Below are 14,905 nucleotides of genomic sequence, written 5' to 3' on the forward strand. Positions count from 1 at the left end.
AATTGAAGATGAACATCATTCGTTGATTTAATCAACAGTTTAACATTAAAATGGATTATTATCAGAATAAACTTTATTCAGTTTCATATGACTCAAAATCAAGAGTTGCCGTAAATCAAATAATAATGTAGGCAAAAACTGTGTCATGCCTTGGGAACTGGAGAATTCACTTACATGCACAAGTGTACAAAAACAAGAAATACAATAGAGAAAGAATGAAACTTGATTCAAAGAGAGAAAGGGAGCAGTGAATAACTTGGGATGCTTAATTAGAAAGGGTATCATCTAATATACAGTACAAACAGCTTGGAACAAAAGAAGACTACTAAACATAAAGAAAGAAAGTTAGATGAGCGAAAACTCAGAATCAATGGCGCTTACATGGACCCTTAAATTATAACACACACAAAACAAATTAGCTCTTCGACTTTGAGTGCTTTACAAGCCAATCAATAACAGAATCTATGTTGGTTGAGTTCTTGCAAGAGATCATGAAGCAGCAAACTTCTCTGTCAGTAATTGACTTCAAATCCCTGCAAAACACAAGGCCATTTTCAGTATCAGAACAATGAACATCTCTGAAATCAGCAAATTTCAAATGTATCGACATTCACTCAATAGGTGTATTTTTTTATTTTTTTTTTTATTAAGATTGAAGTTGAATATATCATACATTTCATCAGTCAAAGCCTGCTTTGACAGAGCTCCTGGCTTGTCAATCTTGTTCCCCAGCACTAACAAAGGGATACCATTCAATGATGGTTTGCTCAACAAATCATGAAGTTCACTTCTTGAGATGCTCAGATTATCAGGATCAGCTGCATCAACCACATAACTGCAGCAATAAACAAACTTAAACTTCGTTACTCATCATCCAATTAAGAAATGGCTTGAGCAAACAATAGCCAAATTTGACCATCAAAATGTTAGAGCGTTCATAACTATAACTTCAGATGGACGAGAAAGTAAGAAACAAGGTCCAATACACAGGACATCTGATTAAAGACTAAATATTTAAATTAGAAATGAGAATTTCATCTGTGACAACAATTTGTCCAATTTTATGTGATCTAAACCAAGCCAAAAAGAAGCAGGAGAACCATTATAATTCATGTGAATGTGTCAAATGATCTTCAACAACTACAAAGTAAGCTGGAGGCTGAAATTTCTTCAAGACACAACCGAACATCTGAGACTGGATAGCCATTTCCTAGTCAAGGCATTCACTCCATCCTGACATCCTAAAACTACATAACCAGTATATAGGTTATACCTTGATAAGACACGATTCTTTAACAAAAGTTTTGCTCAATAAATGCTCCAGCTTTAATCAAAATTTATAGTTTATGGAAGGTTCAATATTTGGAATAGGAAGAACTCTTTCCAGGCAATTCAACAGACCTCTGGTGTTGAATCTTTTCCTCCAGTTCATAAACAAAGGTTCCAACCTGGAAATACATGTAATCTTAATTTCTAATATATCTAGCAGCTTTTCACATTGAGAGAAACATAATGCATTATCTTCCATTCATGAAGTATTAGAACTGTATTTTAGCATAAATATCTCAAACTCCTAGACCTGGCAAAATTGAAAAGCTGGTCTCTTTAACAAGAAAACTGGAAATCACTGGAAAGTAAATTTGTACCAATAGAAGATAACAAACATAAATTATGACACTAAGGAAACATGTGAATCATAACCATCAATGAGCCAATTTGGGTGAAGTAATTCCATACACAATGGCAGAAACCGCGCGACAATATCGCTCCCACATACTGCGGAATCTAGGTTGACCTCCAAGATCCCACAACTTTATTGTCACTTTCCCCTTTGTTACTTTTTTCATGTTGAAACCTACCTGAAGATTAAATGACACTATTAAGTAAATATAATATTTACACAAGCCAAGAAATATTAACAGATACAGAAATTAGATGGAAGAGGGAAAAATTAAACCAATGACTGAGAGAACATCCCTATTTACAAAAGGCAACAAAAAACCTTCTGAAAATATAGTTCAATCAAATGAAAAACTTTTCTGAAAGATAACTTACCGTGGGAATCATGTCTTCACTGTATCCACCAGACTAGGAACAAGGCCAAGAAGTCAGTTTCCAGTAGATCACCCAAGGAGTTAAGAAAAGGAAAGACATATCTGATACATGCAATAATATACTTACCGCGACAACATTTACAAGAGAAGTCTTTCCAGCATTCTGAAGTCCTATCAAAGACAGCTCCATCTCCTGCTTGAAAAAGAGGCTGCAGTCCCATATACAAGAAAGTGAGCTGGGCATGTGAATGACATCCATAAAGGTCAATAATAAATGCAACTAATAAAGAAAATAAAATTAGAAAAGCTTTCTCCTAGCATGTGCCTGGATTCCAGATACAAAGAAATAACCTCTGCTGCTCTGCATCAAATGCTCAGTCAAAGCATGCATCTTTCTAGTTACACAAGAGCTGCAGTCAAGGAACATTCAATTTAGGAAATATGTTGATTTAATTTTTCATTATAGAATTAGGTAGTTTAGATTTTGATTATTTAGGAAATCTTATTAGTGGTAGTATTTCCACTATTCAAGAATTCTATTATCATTTAGGAAGTAATATTTTATTTTATTTAGGAAGTTAAGTTGGCTTGTGATTCCTAATTAGAATTTGCTTAGTATTTTCTTGTTTAGGATTCCATATCCTAATACTAGCAGGATTACAAATGTTCAATAAGTATTTGTCTTCTAGGTATTTTGGAGAGACCTTTTTCTATGATTGACAATTGATTTGAGAATTTGTTTCTTCCCCTTTGTTCTATTGGCTGTACATCAATTTGGTTCAAGTATAGGGGAACTTCTTTTATTCAGTCACAAATAGGTTCTAATTATTGGGCTTATGATGCTTGCTCAAATGTTCAGTTTGAAGAAAAATCACAAGAAAAAGATGAGAAGTACCTTGAAACTTTGGCTAGGCTAAAAGCAGAGCTGGACATGATATCAAGAGTTCTTGAAGATATAATTATAACCCAAAAGAATGCAAGGCAAGAAATTCATAATGAAGAAATAAGAATAGCAAACTGGATAATTTGAAGCCTTAATTGTTGAGCCTTCAAATGTTGAAATCCAGGATGAAAAGATTAGGTTGGAAAATTTTGAGGAACATGTTCGAGAGAAAAAAGATGATGAGAATGAGGAAAAAAAGCTTGAGGAATCTATACTAGGGAAAGAAGAAAATCAAGCCATGAAGACTACAATGAAAATTGAAGATTTGGCTAATTCTTTTGCTCCTGGTCGATTGAAGAGTCATTAAACTGTAGTTGTAACTAATTTTATGTGTAGATGTTTTCAGGGATGTGAAGAAAAGTATGAAGTTCAATATTATTGCTACCATCCAATAAGATAAGGTTGTGTGTTCTCCAAAATCAGTTTTGATTCTTTAACACTACAAAAAAAGAGGTTGAGTTTTCTCCAAATAAGGGAGAATGATATAGCTGATGAAGATTAAGTTTAGGAATTATATTGATTTAATTTTTTTTATTGTAAAATAAGGAAGTTTAGACTTTTATATTTAGGAAATTTACTACCTAGTAATATTTCTATTATTTAAGAAGAATGTTGGATAAAGGACAATATTAGGAATGACCACATCCGCTAGAGAATATATGCAACACATATTGGAGATAAAATAAGAGAAGGTCGTTTAAGATGATTTCCTCGTATACAACGCAGAGAATCAAATGTCTCAGTATGGAAGTGTGTGTAGGAAAAGGAGTGAGAAAGGGAAGAGGGAGGCCTAAGATAATATGGAGGGAAGTAAAATCAAAAGATTTACAAGTTTTGGATATTGATACAAACCTAATATTTAATAGAGTTGAATGGTGAAAAAGGATTCATATAGCTGACTCCAACTAATTTGGGATTAAGGTTTAGTTGTTATTATTGTTATTTGTTTTGTCTATTATTATTTAGGAAGTAGTATTTTATTTTATTTAGGAAGTTAAATTGGTTTAGGATTTCTAATTAGAATTTGTTTAATATTTTCTTGTTCAGGATTCCAAATCCTAATATTAGAAGGATTACAAATGCTCTATAAATACTTGTCTTCTAAGTACTTTGGAGAGACCTTTTTCTGTGATTGACAATTGATTTGAGAAATAATAAATTTGAGAATTTGTTTTTCTTCTCCTTTGTTCTGTTTGTTCTACATCATTAAGTCTATCAAGGATTAAAAATGTCAATTTCTCATTTTCCATAAATATATCTCAGAAAAAGGCTATTAAGCAATAGTTATGAAAAAAAACAAAAGCAAAAATAAGCAAGGTTGGTGTTCAGTAGCCAAATTGGCCACTTATAAAATTAATGCAATTGAGATGCCAATATAATCAATACTTAGCATAGCATAAATTCATGCCTAAATTTGATATCTAATTGTAACTTTCTAGAGAGCACAATATGATAAAGGTTGTGATACAAAAGGAAGATTCAAACCTCTTATGATTATGCCATTTGTATCCACAACTATGACCTACTGGTCGTAGTATGTAGGTCATAAAACATAGGTCATATGCTACTAGGAAGATGTGCTTAAACTTGGGGCTCACCAGGCGGGTGCAAGCACTAACAACTCACCCTCCACGACCATGACCACTCATTTTGAACCTAAGTAATACCCCTGAGTAACCTATATCAACTTAATGAGTGCTCTAGGGCCCATAGAATAAGCACCTTACATCCCAAGTCACCTTAGGCCAACTGGGGGTATTAAATAGCCGACTAAACACATTTAATGTCCTGGAACTCTAGAAACCTCTATAACCCTAGCATAACTGCCCTAAAAGGCAAAATCCCAAGATAATTACCACTAACACTTCAACATGACAGTGACTACTATCATGTATAATTATGATAGACAAGACCTTCCTTTAGAACTTGCACTATTCTATTAATGCTCAACTTGCTATGACAGGACACACGGCCTTCTCCTATTGGTTGGACGATTTTATATAACTCCTGTAGGTACCAGGTATAGAACATTTTAAGAGTCATTTACTATTGCTTTCACTCTGCTTAAATTCATTTACTCTCTTTTAGCCTCATTACTACCCTTACTAACTTGGCTGTTGGAGAGCTAAGGAAGACCCTCTTGGCCCTTTGACCCTTTCCTAGTCTTGCAGATAATTTAACCAAGTTATAAAGACCCCTTCAGCAACCAAGAGTGGTCATTCGAGCACTCTAGAGGTTGTCCAACCATCCAAATAGGTCATATAAGTGGTCATATAACCATAGTAGTAGATAATACTCCACATGGCACTTATCTAAGGGTCACCAGATCTTTGAACTATCAAGTTAGTGAACAACAATTTCCCGAAAAGCAATTAAACTAAACCAAATAATAAGAGAAATTACAATTAGAGAAGCAACAGTTTTGTGGCCACCCCACAGAAAAATGCAACACAATAATGTTTTACAGAATTCAGAAATGAGAATTGACCAATGCAAGGTCAGAACATTTTGCAATGCATTCTCTCTCTTTACTGAATTTTCCCATTCAAAGTCTTGACAATTAGAAAACCAACAATTGGTGCTAGTGTAATTTCTCTGTGCATGTGTGGTAGAGTAGGTATACGTTAGAAAAAATTAAAGAGATACAGTCATTCCAGATATGCCATCCCACCACAGTCAGCAAATAAGATAAGTCCTGCTGCACATCAATTAGTATCAAGCATCCTTCACAAGGCTGCTGGGTCTTGGGTGTCAAGACTGATTTTCCACTCATTAAATTTAAACTGACATCAATTTTCTTATGAACTGCCGCATCGCAAACCTTCCAAACAGTTCCACATCTAACCATCAAAACCTTGGAAACATGTGTCATTTTTGTTATGGAAAGTCAATCATTATATTATTTCTGTGTATATTCTGTATTCTGTATTCCTTTTTATTTTTTCTTTTTTATTTTTTTCTTCTAATTAGTATAATACAATTAATCAATTCATTGTATATATATACCATGTGTAGATTAATTGAAATATATGAGAGTCATCTCTCTCATGTGGTATCGAGGCAGTCATCTATCTAGGGTGATTATTTGCTCTCACCACCACACCCACCCCGAGAGACCTTGACCCGACGGCGCGACGATCTCATTCACCGCCCGCCCGGCCCCATCCTCATTCCACCCCACCACATTGATCCATGTTGTCCATGAATTGTTATAAGATTACCATTAATTTTAATTTTTTTCTTTTTTTTTTTTTTTTTTGTTTTTTTTTTTTTTTTTTTTTTATTTTTGTGGTTTTTTGTTTTTTTTCTTTTTTTTTTTTTTTTTTTTTGTCTCAACAAATGGTCAATACAAATGATATTTATGATGTGATTGATATGATGACTAGATCACGGAACACAAACTTAATGGGTCAAATTAGTAAGTAAAAGTAAGGTGCATTGATAAGTTTTGATAAGGATGATCATGCACATCATTGATAAAGATCCATATCTACACATGAACAACAAACTTGGCTGATGGAAGGATGCTTTGTTTTTTTTGAACTGATCGAGGTTTTTTTTTTGATTAAATTAAATTAATTAAATAATTCATTAATTTGTTAATGATTTATTTTTTTTTTTTTTTTTATATATTTATTATTTATGATATTTATTATGATGTTTATCAGTTCCTTTTATGAATGAAGTAAAGATAAGTCTCTCTTTTTATTTTATTTTATGGATTTTTATGATTTATTTTAATGTTTTTAAATTTTTAGTTTTTGTTTTGAAATAGTTAGTTGCACGAGGAATGTGAAGTTGAGTTTTTAGCATTTTTTTTCTTTTCCTTTGTTTTCTTGAGTAATCTTCCTCTTCTCTCTTTTCTTCTTTCGATTTTCTTCTTTGCATGAAACATTCATCTCATCCCTCTTGCAAGAGTACATAATACAATTTCTAGACAGCCAATGAATATTATCTTCAATCCAAATGGACAATGGAAGAAAGAATATAGAGAGAGAGGATGGAATGGTAATGGAGTAAGGAATAAGAGGAGAGGAAATAATCGTTCGTAATGAGGAGGAGTCAGTATTTGTGTCATTTGTTATCAGCAATACAAAATTACAAAATAAAAAATCCACAAAAAAAAATCTCAAAAAAATAGAAAATATATGGCAGATCAGAGAGAAAGAATCCTCCTCTTTCTTATCTCTTATCCGAGATTTTTGATTTTTTCCCAAGAGATTTTTTCTTTCATCTCTAAAGCCTTTCGTTTCCTTTGCACGCCGATCATCTTTCCAAATCCACAATCACTCTGATCCCTGTGTCTTCCTCATCCCAAATGGTTATTGATTAATGTGCAACTCTATTCTGATTATCATTAATTCTACTCTCCTAATCTATCTTTCTCCACTATCTACTTTCTCTTCATCTACTTTTACTTACTTCATTCTCTTTGTTCATTCTTTCTTTTTATTTTATGTTCTCATCTTTTTGTCTGTGTTCTTTTTTCTTCTTTTTTATTTCTTAATTTACTTTTTTTAATTTTTTTGTTTGTTTGTTTTTTTTTTCTTCTCTTTTTGTTTTTTTTTCTTGATCTTATGTTGTTTGTATTTACTTGTTTATTGTGTACTGTGTTTGTTTGATCATCTTTACTCTCAGCTACGGAAAATCATGTACCTTTTGGTTTTCCTTGCTCTCTCTCTTTCAACTCATTGTGAATTGTATGTTCTTTTTGTCTTCTTCCTTGAAGAACCATGAAGATCGCATGTTGATCGTTCCGATTTTATCATCGTGTCGTAAGTATCAAACATCATCGTTTCCGATCTTTATCCGTTCAGTCAAGTCATTCATCCACATCGATTTTTTCTCATCTTTGTTTGGGGTCCTGTTATTTTTTTTTTTCATTTTGTTATTTTTATTTTGTTACTTATTTTTTACTTGTTGTTGTTTGTTATGAATATTTTTATTTTAAATTTAATTTTTTATTAATCTTTTTTTTTTTTGTTATTTTCTAAAAACTCAATTTATTCAAAAATATAATTCAAATTAGTGACAATAATAAAGAATATATTTTTTATATTTTTCAATCAAAAATTATCACATATGGCATTCTTCAATGATCTGGCCCATTCAAAAAAAATCTAAATTCAAAAGAAAACTTCTTAAAAAAAAAAAAAATTGAAAAAAACTTCTTTTCTAAAAAAATTTTTAACAATCTTCTTTCTTTAAACACTTTTTCTTTTTTGATTCTTCCTTATGCTTTTTTTTTCTCATTTGTTTTCTTTTTTATTCCTTTTCTTCTTTTTTGTTTTCTTTTCTTTCCTTAATTTTTTGTTTTTTGTTTGTTTTGTGATTTTTTGTTGTTCTTGTTTTATTGTGGTTTTTTCGTTTATTGTCTTTTAAATGGATCATTGTCTCTAATAAATTGTCACTGGTGTTTCTTTCTCGATTCCAAAAAGATCTTTATCTTTAAGTCTTCTCTTTTTTCTTCTTCTTTTTCTTCTTTCGTTATTTTTTTCTCAATCATTTTTATTTTATCTTTGTGTTTCTGTCTTTTTTCTAGATTCTATTAGATGTTATCTCTTGTCCTCTCTCTCTCTCCAATATTCTATATTCTCCTTTTCTCTTCCTCAGATGATCTCTTAATTCCTTCGTTATTTCTCCTCCTCTTCATTCTTATTCCTCCCTCCATCGACTCCCTTTCCAGATCCCTTCAGATTACACTTACCATTCATCTCACTATTTACCATTAGACTTATACACTCTACTAGTTCTACTTTGTTATCATCTACTTCTGTTCTCTTTTCTTTTTTTTTTTATTCTTTCTTGTCTTCTTGTTCTCTCTTTTGTTGTCTTCTTTTTTCTCTTCTTATCCTCTTTATTTCTTGCATCTTCTTCCTTTGGTGTCTTTTGTGTCTATGAAATGGAGTATGAAAGAGGCTTTGCTAATGGTGATGGTGCAAGCTTTTTTTTGCCTTAAATAAGTTTTTAAAAAAGGTGGTATGGGTGCTTAGATTAAAAAAGCTATTGGTTGCAAATGCATTGCAAATAAAAGTTTGGTAAGAATATAAAAGGATATATTCTCGCAGTGATTTATCTACTTCATTTATTTTTTTCTATATACTGTTCTTTTCTTTATACAGCTTCTATCTTCTTTTTTTCTACATATGATTGCTTTTCTTTTTTTTCTGGATATCAAGAATGGCCCTTCCTTATGGGGATGCTGGAGGGAGTATCATGAAGCAACCAGGTGGTGTTGTTGGAGGAGGAGAGTTTGGTGTTCCTTGAGGCTCGGGAGGTGGAGAAAAGGAAGGAAGAGAAGTGTCTTGGGGAATTTGGGATAAGTAAGAAAAAGTTTGATGTTGAAAAGAAAAGAAAAGATCTTTCAGAATCAGGAAGTGAAGTAATGATTATGAGCACAATTGACAACTCTCTGTGGAATTAATTATTTTTTAGATCAAATTTTCTATTCATATTTCTCAAGGTCCTCTTCTCTTCTTCAATTTTTTTTTTTTTCATATTTAAAAAATTTAAAGTATTTATTGTATTTTTTGTAAGATTTAAAGTATTTTGAATATCCTTGTTTCAAAGAAAAATTAATTAGGTCTATTTGGATTGTTGTGAAAATGTTATTGAGTATTGAAAATTAGAAGAAAAAGAAAATAGTATTGTAGAGAGAGATAGAGAAGATTTGAGAAGAAATGAGAGAAAGTGTGATTATGGTAATGGAACATCTTCTGACTTATGACCAGAGATGGGTGAGTTGCTCATTTTGGTTCTTCCTCATTGATTCTCAAGCTGACTGTTGATTGGGAAGCTGTCTGAACTTATGTTTGCTTTTGGTGATATTTGAGATTCCAGTGTTGGGATGTGGTTGAATGGGCAATGTTATGCTCAAATTTTGATGTTTTATGGGATGTTGTTGCATTTGTGAATTGAGGGTTTTTAGATGTTGATGTTTTTTGAGAGAATTTGAGTGTTGGCACTTTGATTGTGGTTAATTGTGAATGGAAATAAGGTCTTTGAATGTGCTAAAGAGTGAATGGCACAATCGGTAGTTTTGTTTGGTGGATGGCAATGTGCTTTTGTAGAATGATTTCGAGTGTCTATTGTGATAAATGGATTATTGATATGAGATTTGTTTGTGTGTGATAATGTGATTGATTCATGATTTCACAAATCTCAGTGTGTCAAGAGATTCAGATTAAGTCAATCAGCAAAAAGAAAATCAACATCTGAGGATTGAATATCAAAATCAAGATGTAAGATAAATTATTTGCAATTTGCATAATTTGAGGAGCTTTGATATTTCATTGTATTGAGTGATTAAAGATTTTCAACGAATTATTTGTGATTCTTGGTTTATTTCTAGATTTCTTATTTAGTTTTCTTATTTATGTTTTTTATTCATTTTCTATATATTATTTATATTTTAATTTTATATTTATTTTTTATTATATAGTATTATTATTATAATTATATATCTTATTATAATTTTAATTTATTTATATTAATTATATATAAATCTAATATGTACAAGCTGAAGCTTCCATGTGTTCTACTGACATATTAAAACACATGAACTTCAATCAAATTTCTACACGTCACAATCCACACCATTCAGTTCACCCAAAATAGCTCAAAACCTGATTGAGCATGCAAGTCCATTTTCCTATGGGCAAAACAATGAATGAAACAGTTTTATGAGTTTACCCTATAGAGGCACATGTTTAGCACCAGTGATCCAGGTATTCTATATTGTAGCACAAAAATTCAGGTCAGCATTATTTTTCCCTAAAACTGCATACATTAATTGAACCCCACCAGCTAGTGGGCCTAGTGGCTGTGAACATACTGGTTATGTCACATTTCAACTCATTCACATTTGTGCGAACATACATGTCAATATGTCATGATCAAAGGCATAAAATCATCGATTCTAGAACTTTGCATCATTTACAGAATTGTTCAATATGCAAATCTTTATTTGTCATTCCTCAATGCTGATTATGAACATTTCCGGACTAAGAATATTTTTTTGGATAAAATAAAGATTTTTCATTCAAAAAAAAAAAAAAACACCAGACTAGCACAAAGAAACAACAATGAAAACAAGCTAACCAACCAACTGAAATGAAACAAACAACAGTTCTAAACTCTCAGCAAGCTACAAAAACTAGAAGAAACAAATTAAAACAAATGGATGAGGCAAGAAAGAGCAACTAGCAGTCAAGCAAAAGCCTAGAAGATTCTGTAAGTTTCTGACAACCATGAATAATGAATCCAGATAAGCTCTTCTTTCCTGCAAACCAAAGAATTAGTAATCTCTGCTCTGCTTTCTCATCTTAATTTCAACATTCAACTTTCATATTTTTTAAAAAAACTTTAGAATCTTCAGGCAAGGAGTATCAATCCGTCAACACAACCAAGCATAGTTTTATAGAGAAAAATAAATTAAACACATTGTGGAGACCAGACAGTGGTTTAAAATGGAAAATGTGAGTCTTCTAATCCTGAGGTTTTATAGTTGGGACCTGGACAAGAATTGAAGGGAATGGAAAGGAAAATGCACAGGAAAAGAAGCCAAACAAGATACGCCCGTAGTATTGACATTTGAAGTAGAGGATGCAACAAATAACAAATTCAAATTCCAAGTAAAACGCAAAAATCTCACTACGATCCGAAACGCAAATTTTATATAATTTCCATCAAAATCTGCAAATTTTACATAGAAATGGATAAGGAAAGCGAAAGCTGAGCTAACCTGCGAAGCCAATTGAGAAAAGCTTCCCACAAACCCATGGTTGATCAGAGAAAGCAGAAGAGAGATCTATCAAAATCTTTATTTTGCACAAAAAAAAAAAGGAAACAGACAGAGGTTTCTCTCTCTCTCTCTCTCTCTCTCGCTCTCTGCCCTTGAATTTGAGCTGTGTCTGTCTGTGTGAAGAATGCTCTTCTTCCCCTCCTAACTTCCTTCAACAACTACCATACCAAATCCATAAGATCAACCTATAAATTAAAACATACAGTTGGCTTTATATGCATTTTATTCTCGTGCTACTATTGCATCTACCAATATATTATTTTTATTTTTAATTATAAAATACATATAATTTTTATTATAAATTTAATCACTATAATTAATTATTGAATTGATTATAATAAAATTATTATATATATATATATGTTAATTTTTATTATATAATTTATCTTTATACACACTATGAATGTGATTTAATTTATTCTTTATCTCTATTTTATATTTTTTTTTAACAATTATAATTCAAACTATTTATTTATTATTAGTAGTAACGATACATGGTAAGTGTAGTGCTTTTGTATTGCTTAGGTGGCCTTAATATATTGCACATGTATAGTCATATCAGTCTATTGATTACAATGTTAGTATTATTTAATAATAATTATTATTTTACTTTACATATTAAAAAAATAAATTTATATATTATAAAAAAATACATCATGATTTTTAAAACACCAAATAATCTCTCGATAATAACTATCGATATACGTCATGCTTAATAATTTAACACAGCAATATTATCGTATTTTTATTATTGTTTTTTAAACAAGCATAAATAAATAATAAAAAATTTCCATTTATTTTCATACTCAGTGCGAAATGATATAGCGTTAGAGAACATGAATATTAGAATATATAAAGGATGCTTAGTAATTTCTAGAACTTTTATCATTAATATTTTCTCTTTTTTTTTTTGTCTGATTATCATTATTAATATTTTCTCATCCAACGAAATCGACAAAGCAGATGTATAACCGCATTAGGAGAAAAAAGACAAGTGGCGAAGTTTCGCTAGTCTGTATGTTAGCATGAGACGATTCCACGGACAGTGACAGGACTTGAAAGAAGTGGACGGGAAATGCCCAAAAAAAATATATATATAAATTATAAATTATTTTTTACTTTTCACTTTAAAATAATAAGTACCAAATGAAAATCTAATATTTTATTATTGATTGGTAATAAAATATTTTCAAAAAATGTAATCAAATTTCTTAATATTATAAATGATTTTATATTCAAATAATAATAATAAAATAAAAATATTAGACAATTTGAGTTACATAAAATAAAAGCGTAATATTAAAATAATAATATTACAATAATTTATACCACAAAAGGTATATAAAATAAAAAATATTGTATTCCACATCTTATATTTCATGCTGATTAAATTTGAGACACTATATTTTGTAATAATCTGAATTTTTTTAATATAAAGTTTATTAAATTTTAATAGTATTTAAATATTATTTTAATATTATCTAACTAATTTATAATCTTGTTATATTTTCACTTATATATATATATATATATATATATATATATATATATATATATATATTATTTTTAATGTTATTCTTAAACATATTTTATGAATTATTTAATAATTTAATTTTAATTTAAATGATTAGTTTTAATGGTTAATATTAAATCAATTAATAAAATATATTATTTCATTATTGTGAACCTTGGTTCTAAGATTTGATTTAGTTGTTATTAATTTGATTATTATTATTATTATTATTATTTATTGTATATTTTATTATTTAATTATATATATATTTGTATATTAAATTATTTTGGGACCCAATTAAAAGGAATTTTGGACTTGTTTGAAAAATTTAGAAAAGATTAAGGATTTATTATGTAAGTAAAAGTTAAAAAAAAGGTCAAATTTGAATGCAGCCACTCCCCCTCTCTTTTTCTTCTTCCCCAATTCCCTCTCTTCTTCCACTTAGGGCCAACTGCGTCAGCCAACCCTTTTCCTGACCTTAGGCAGTGGCGACAAACATCCCAAGCAACAAGAATGGCGGCAACTGGCTGTGAAACTGCATGGGAAAGGAGGAGAATGTGAGCGATGCGCGCGAGTTTCAAGTTGTGATTTCCGCCGTCTCTAGCGATGTTCCGACCAAGGGAATGTTGCAACTGCTTCAGCAACCCGTGGGCTTCATTCCTTGACCAGCCATGCCCCAAACCGACGCCCAGAGAGAGAGATCTGAGGAGAGAGAAACTCATGGATTTCACCACTTCCCGACGAGATTCGAGCAAACCTGACCGTCAAATCGGTGATCCGATGGTACCGATGAACTTAGTGCATGAACTTTCGAGATGGGACCAATCTCACCCTGATTGGGTACCATTTGAAAAAGGCAATCATCGGACGGTTCGGATTGATCCGTGAGTTTTCGCACCTTTTCGATTTTCATAAATTATAAATAATTATATGATAATTATTAATAATTTATGGACTTCGTTTAGGTGTGATTGGATCGACAAAAGCTCATCGACACTCAAAATTAAGTTTTCGGGCTAGTTTGAGCACCCAGCGGGCTATCCTGAAAAGAGATCATACTTACAGTCAATCTTAAGGTTTTTAGACATTTCGGACGCGTTCCAGATAGCAGAATTTGCAAAAGTAGTTATGAACTCAAATTGTGTAGTTTTTGCCTTGACTAAACTAGTTGATTAATCTGTAAAATATTCTTGTCTTAGTAAAATTAAGTAAAATAAATTTAATTAATACAAGAATAATGTAGAGGGCCTCCAGAAATACTTTTATAATTTTTGAAGTGTTAAAAATAATTATTTGGACTATAGAGGAGTTAGGGACCTTAGCTGGAGTTTGAATTATTGGAATTAGATTAGATTTCTCGTAGGCCCTGGATAGGCATTATAATTGTTATTGTGGACTTGAGGCCCTGTGTGTTACTGTTGTTGCGTTTCTTGTAGGGAGGTTAGGTCCAGTTATAGGAAAAACTCTACCGAAATTTCGACAAGGCTTTAGGAATTATTCTTGCTTCTTTAATTAAAGTAATTAGTTAATTCTGTTAGTAAATTGATGGAGGTTATTATGTTTATATAGATGATCAGTGCCGGCTAACCTTT

The 14,905-nt window shown here is 31.1% G+C and overlaps 1 protein-coding gene across 2 annotated transcripts; it reads right to left on the reverse strand.

Moving 5' to 3' along the window:
• Nucleotides 1-241: 241 nt before the first annotated feature.
• On the reverse strand, nt 242-11,972 carry LOC110654629 (ADP-ribosylation factor-like protein 8a). Of its 2 annotated transcripts, XM_058154435.1 has the most exons (7): nt 11,741-11,972; nt 2,406-2,464; nt 2,182-2,263; nt 2,056-2,088; nt 1,738-1,859; nt 674-835; nt 242-533 (listed from the first exon to the last, which is right to left on the reverse strand). In XM_058154435.1, the coding sequence occupies exons 3-7, from the start codon at nt 2,242-2,244 to the stop codon at nt 416-418; spliced, it is 498 nt and encodes a 165-aa protein (XP_058010418.1). In that variant the 5' UTR covers nt 2,245-2,263; nt 2,406-2,464; nt 11,741-11,972; the 3' UTR covers nt 242-415. The 2 variants fall into 2 exon arrangements, with proteins under 2 accessions (XP_058010418.1, XP_058010417.1); XM_058154434.1 differs by lacking the exon at nt 2,406-2,464.
• Nucleotides 11,973-14,905: the final 2,933 nt, after the last annotated feature.

Source organism: Hevea brasiliensis, chromosome 10, assembly GCF_030052815.1.
Source record: "Hevea brasiliensis isolate MT/VB/25A 57/8 chromosome 10, ASM3005281v1, whole genome shotgun sequence".
NCBI classification, from domain to species: domain Eukaryota; kingdom Viridiplantae; phylum Streptophyta; class Magnoliopsida; order Malpighiales; family Euphorbiaceae; genus Hevea; species Hevea brasiliensis.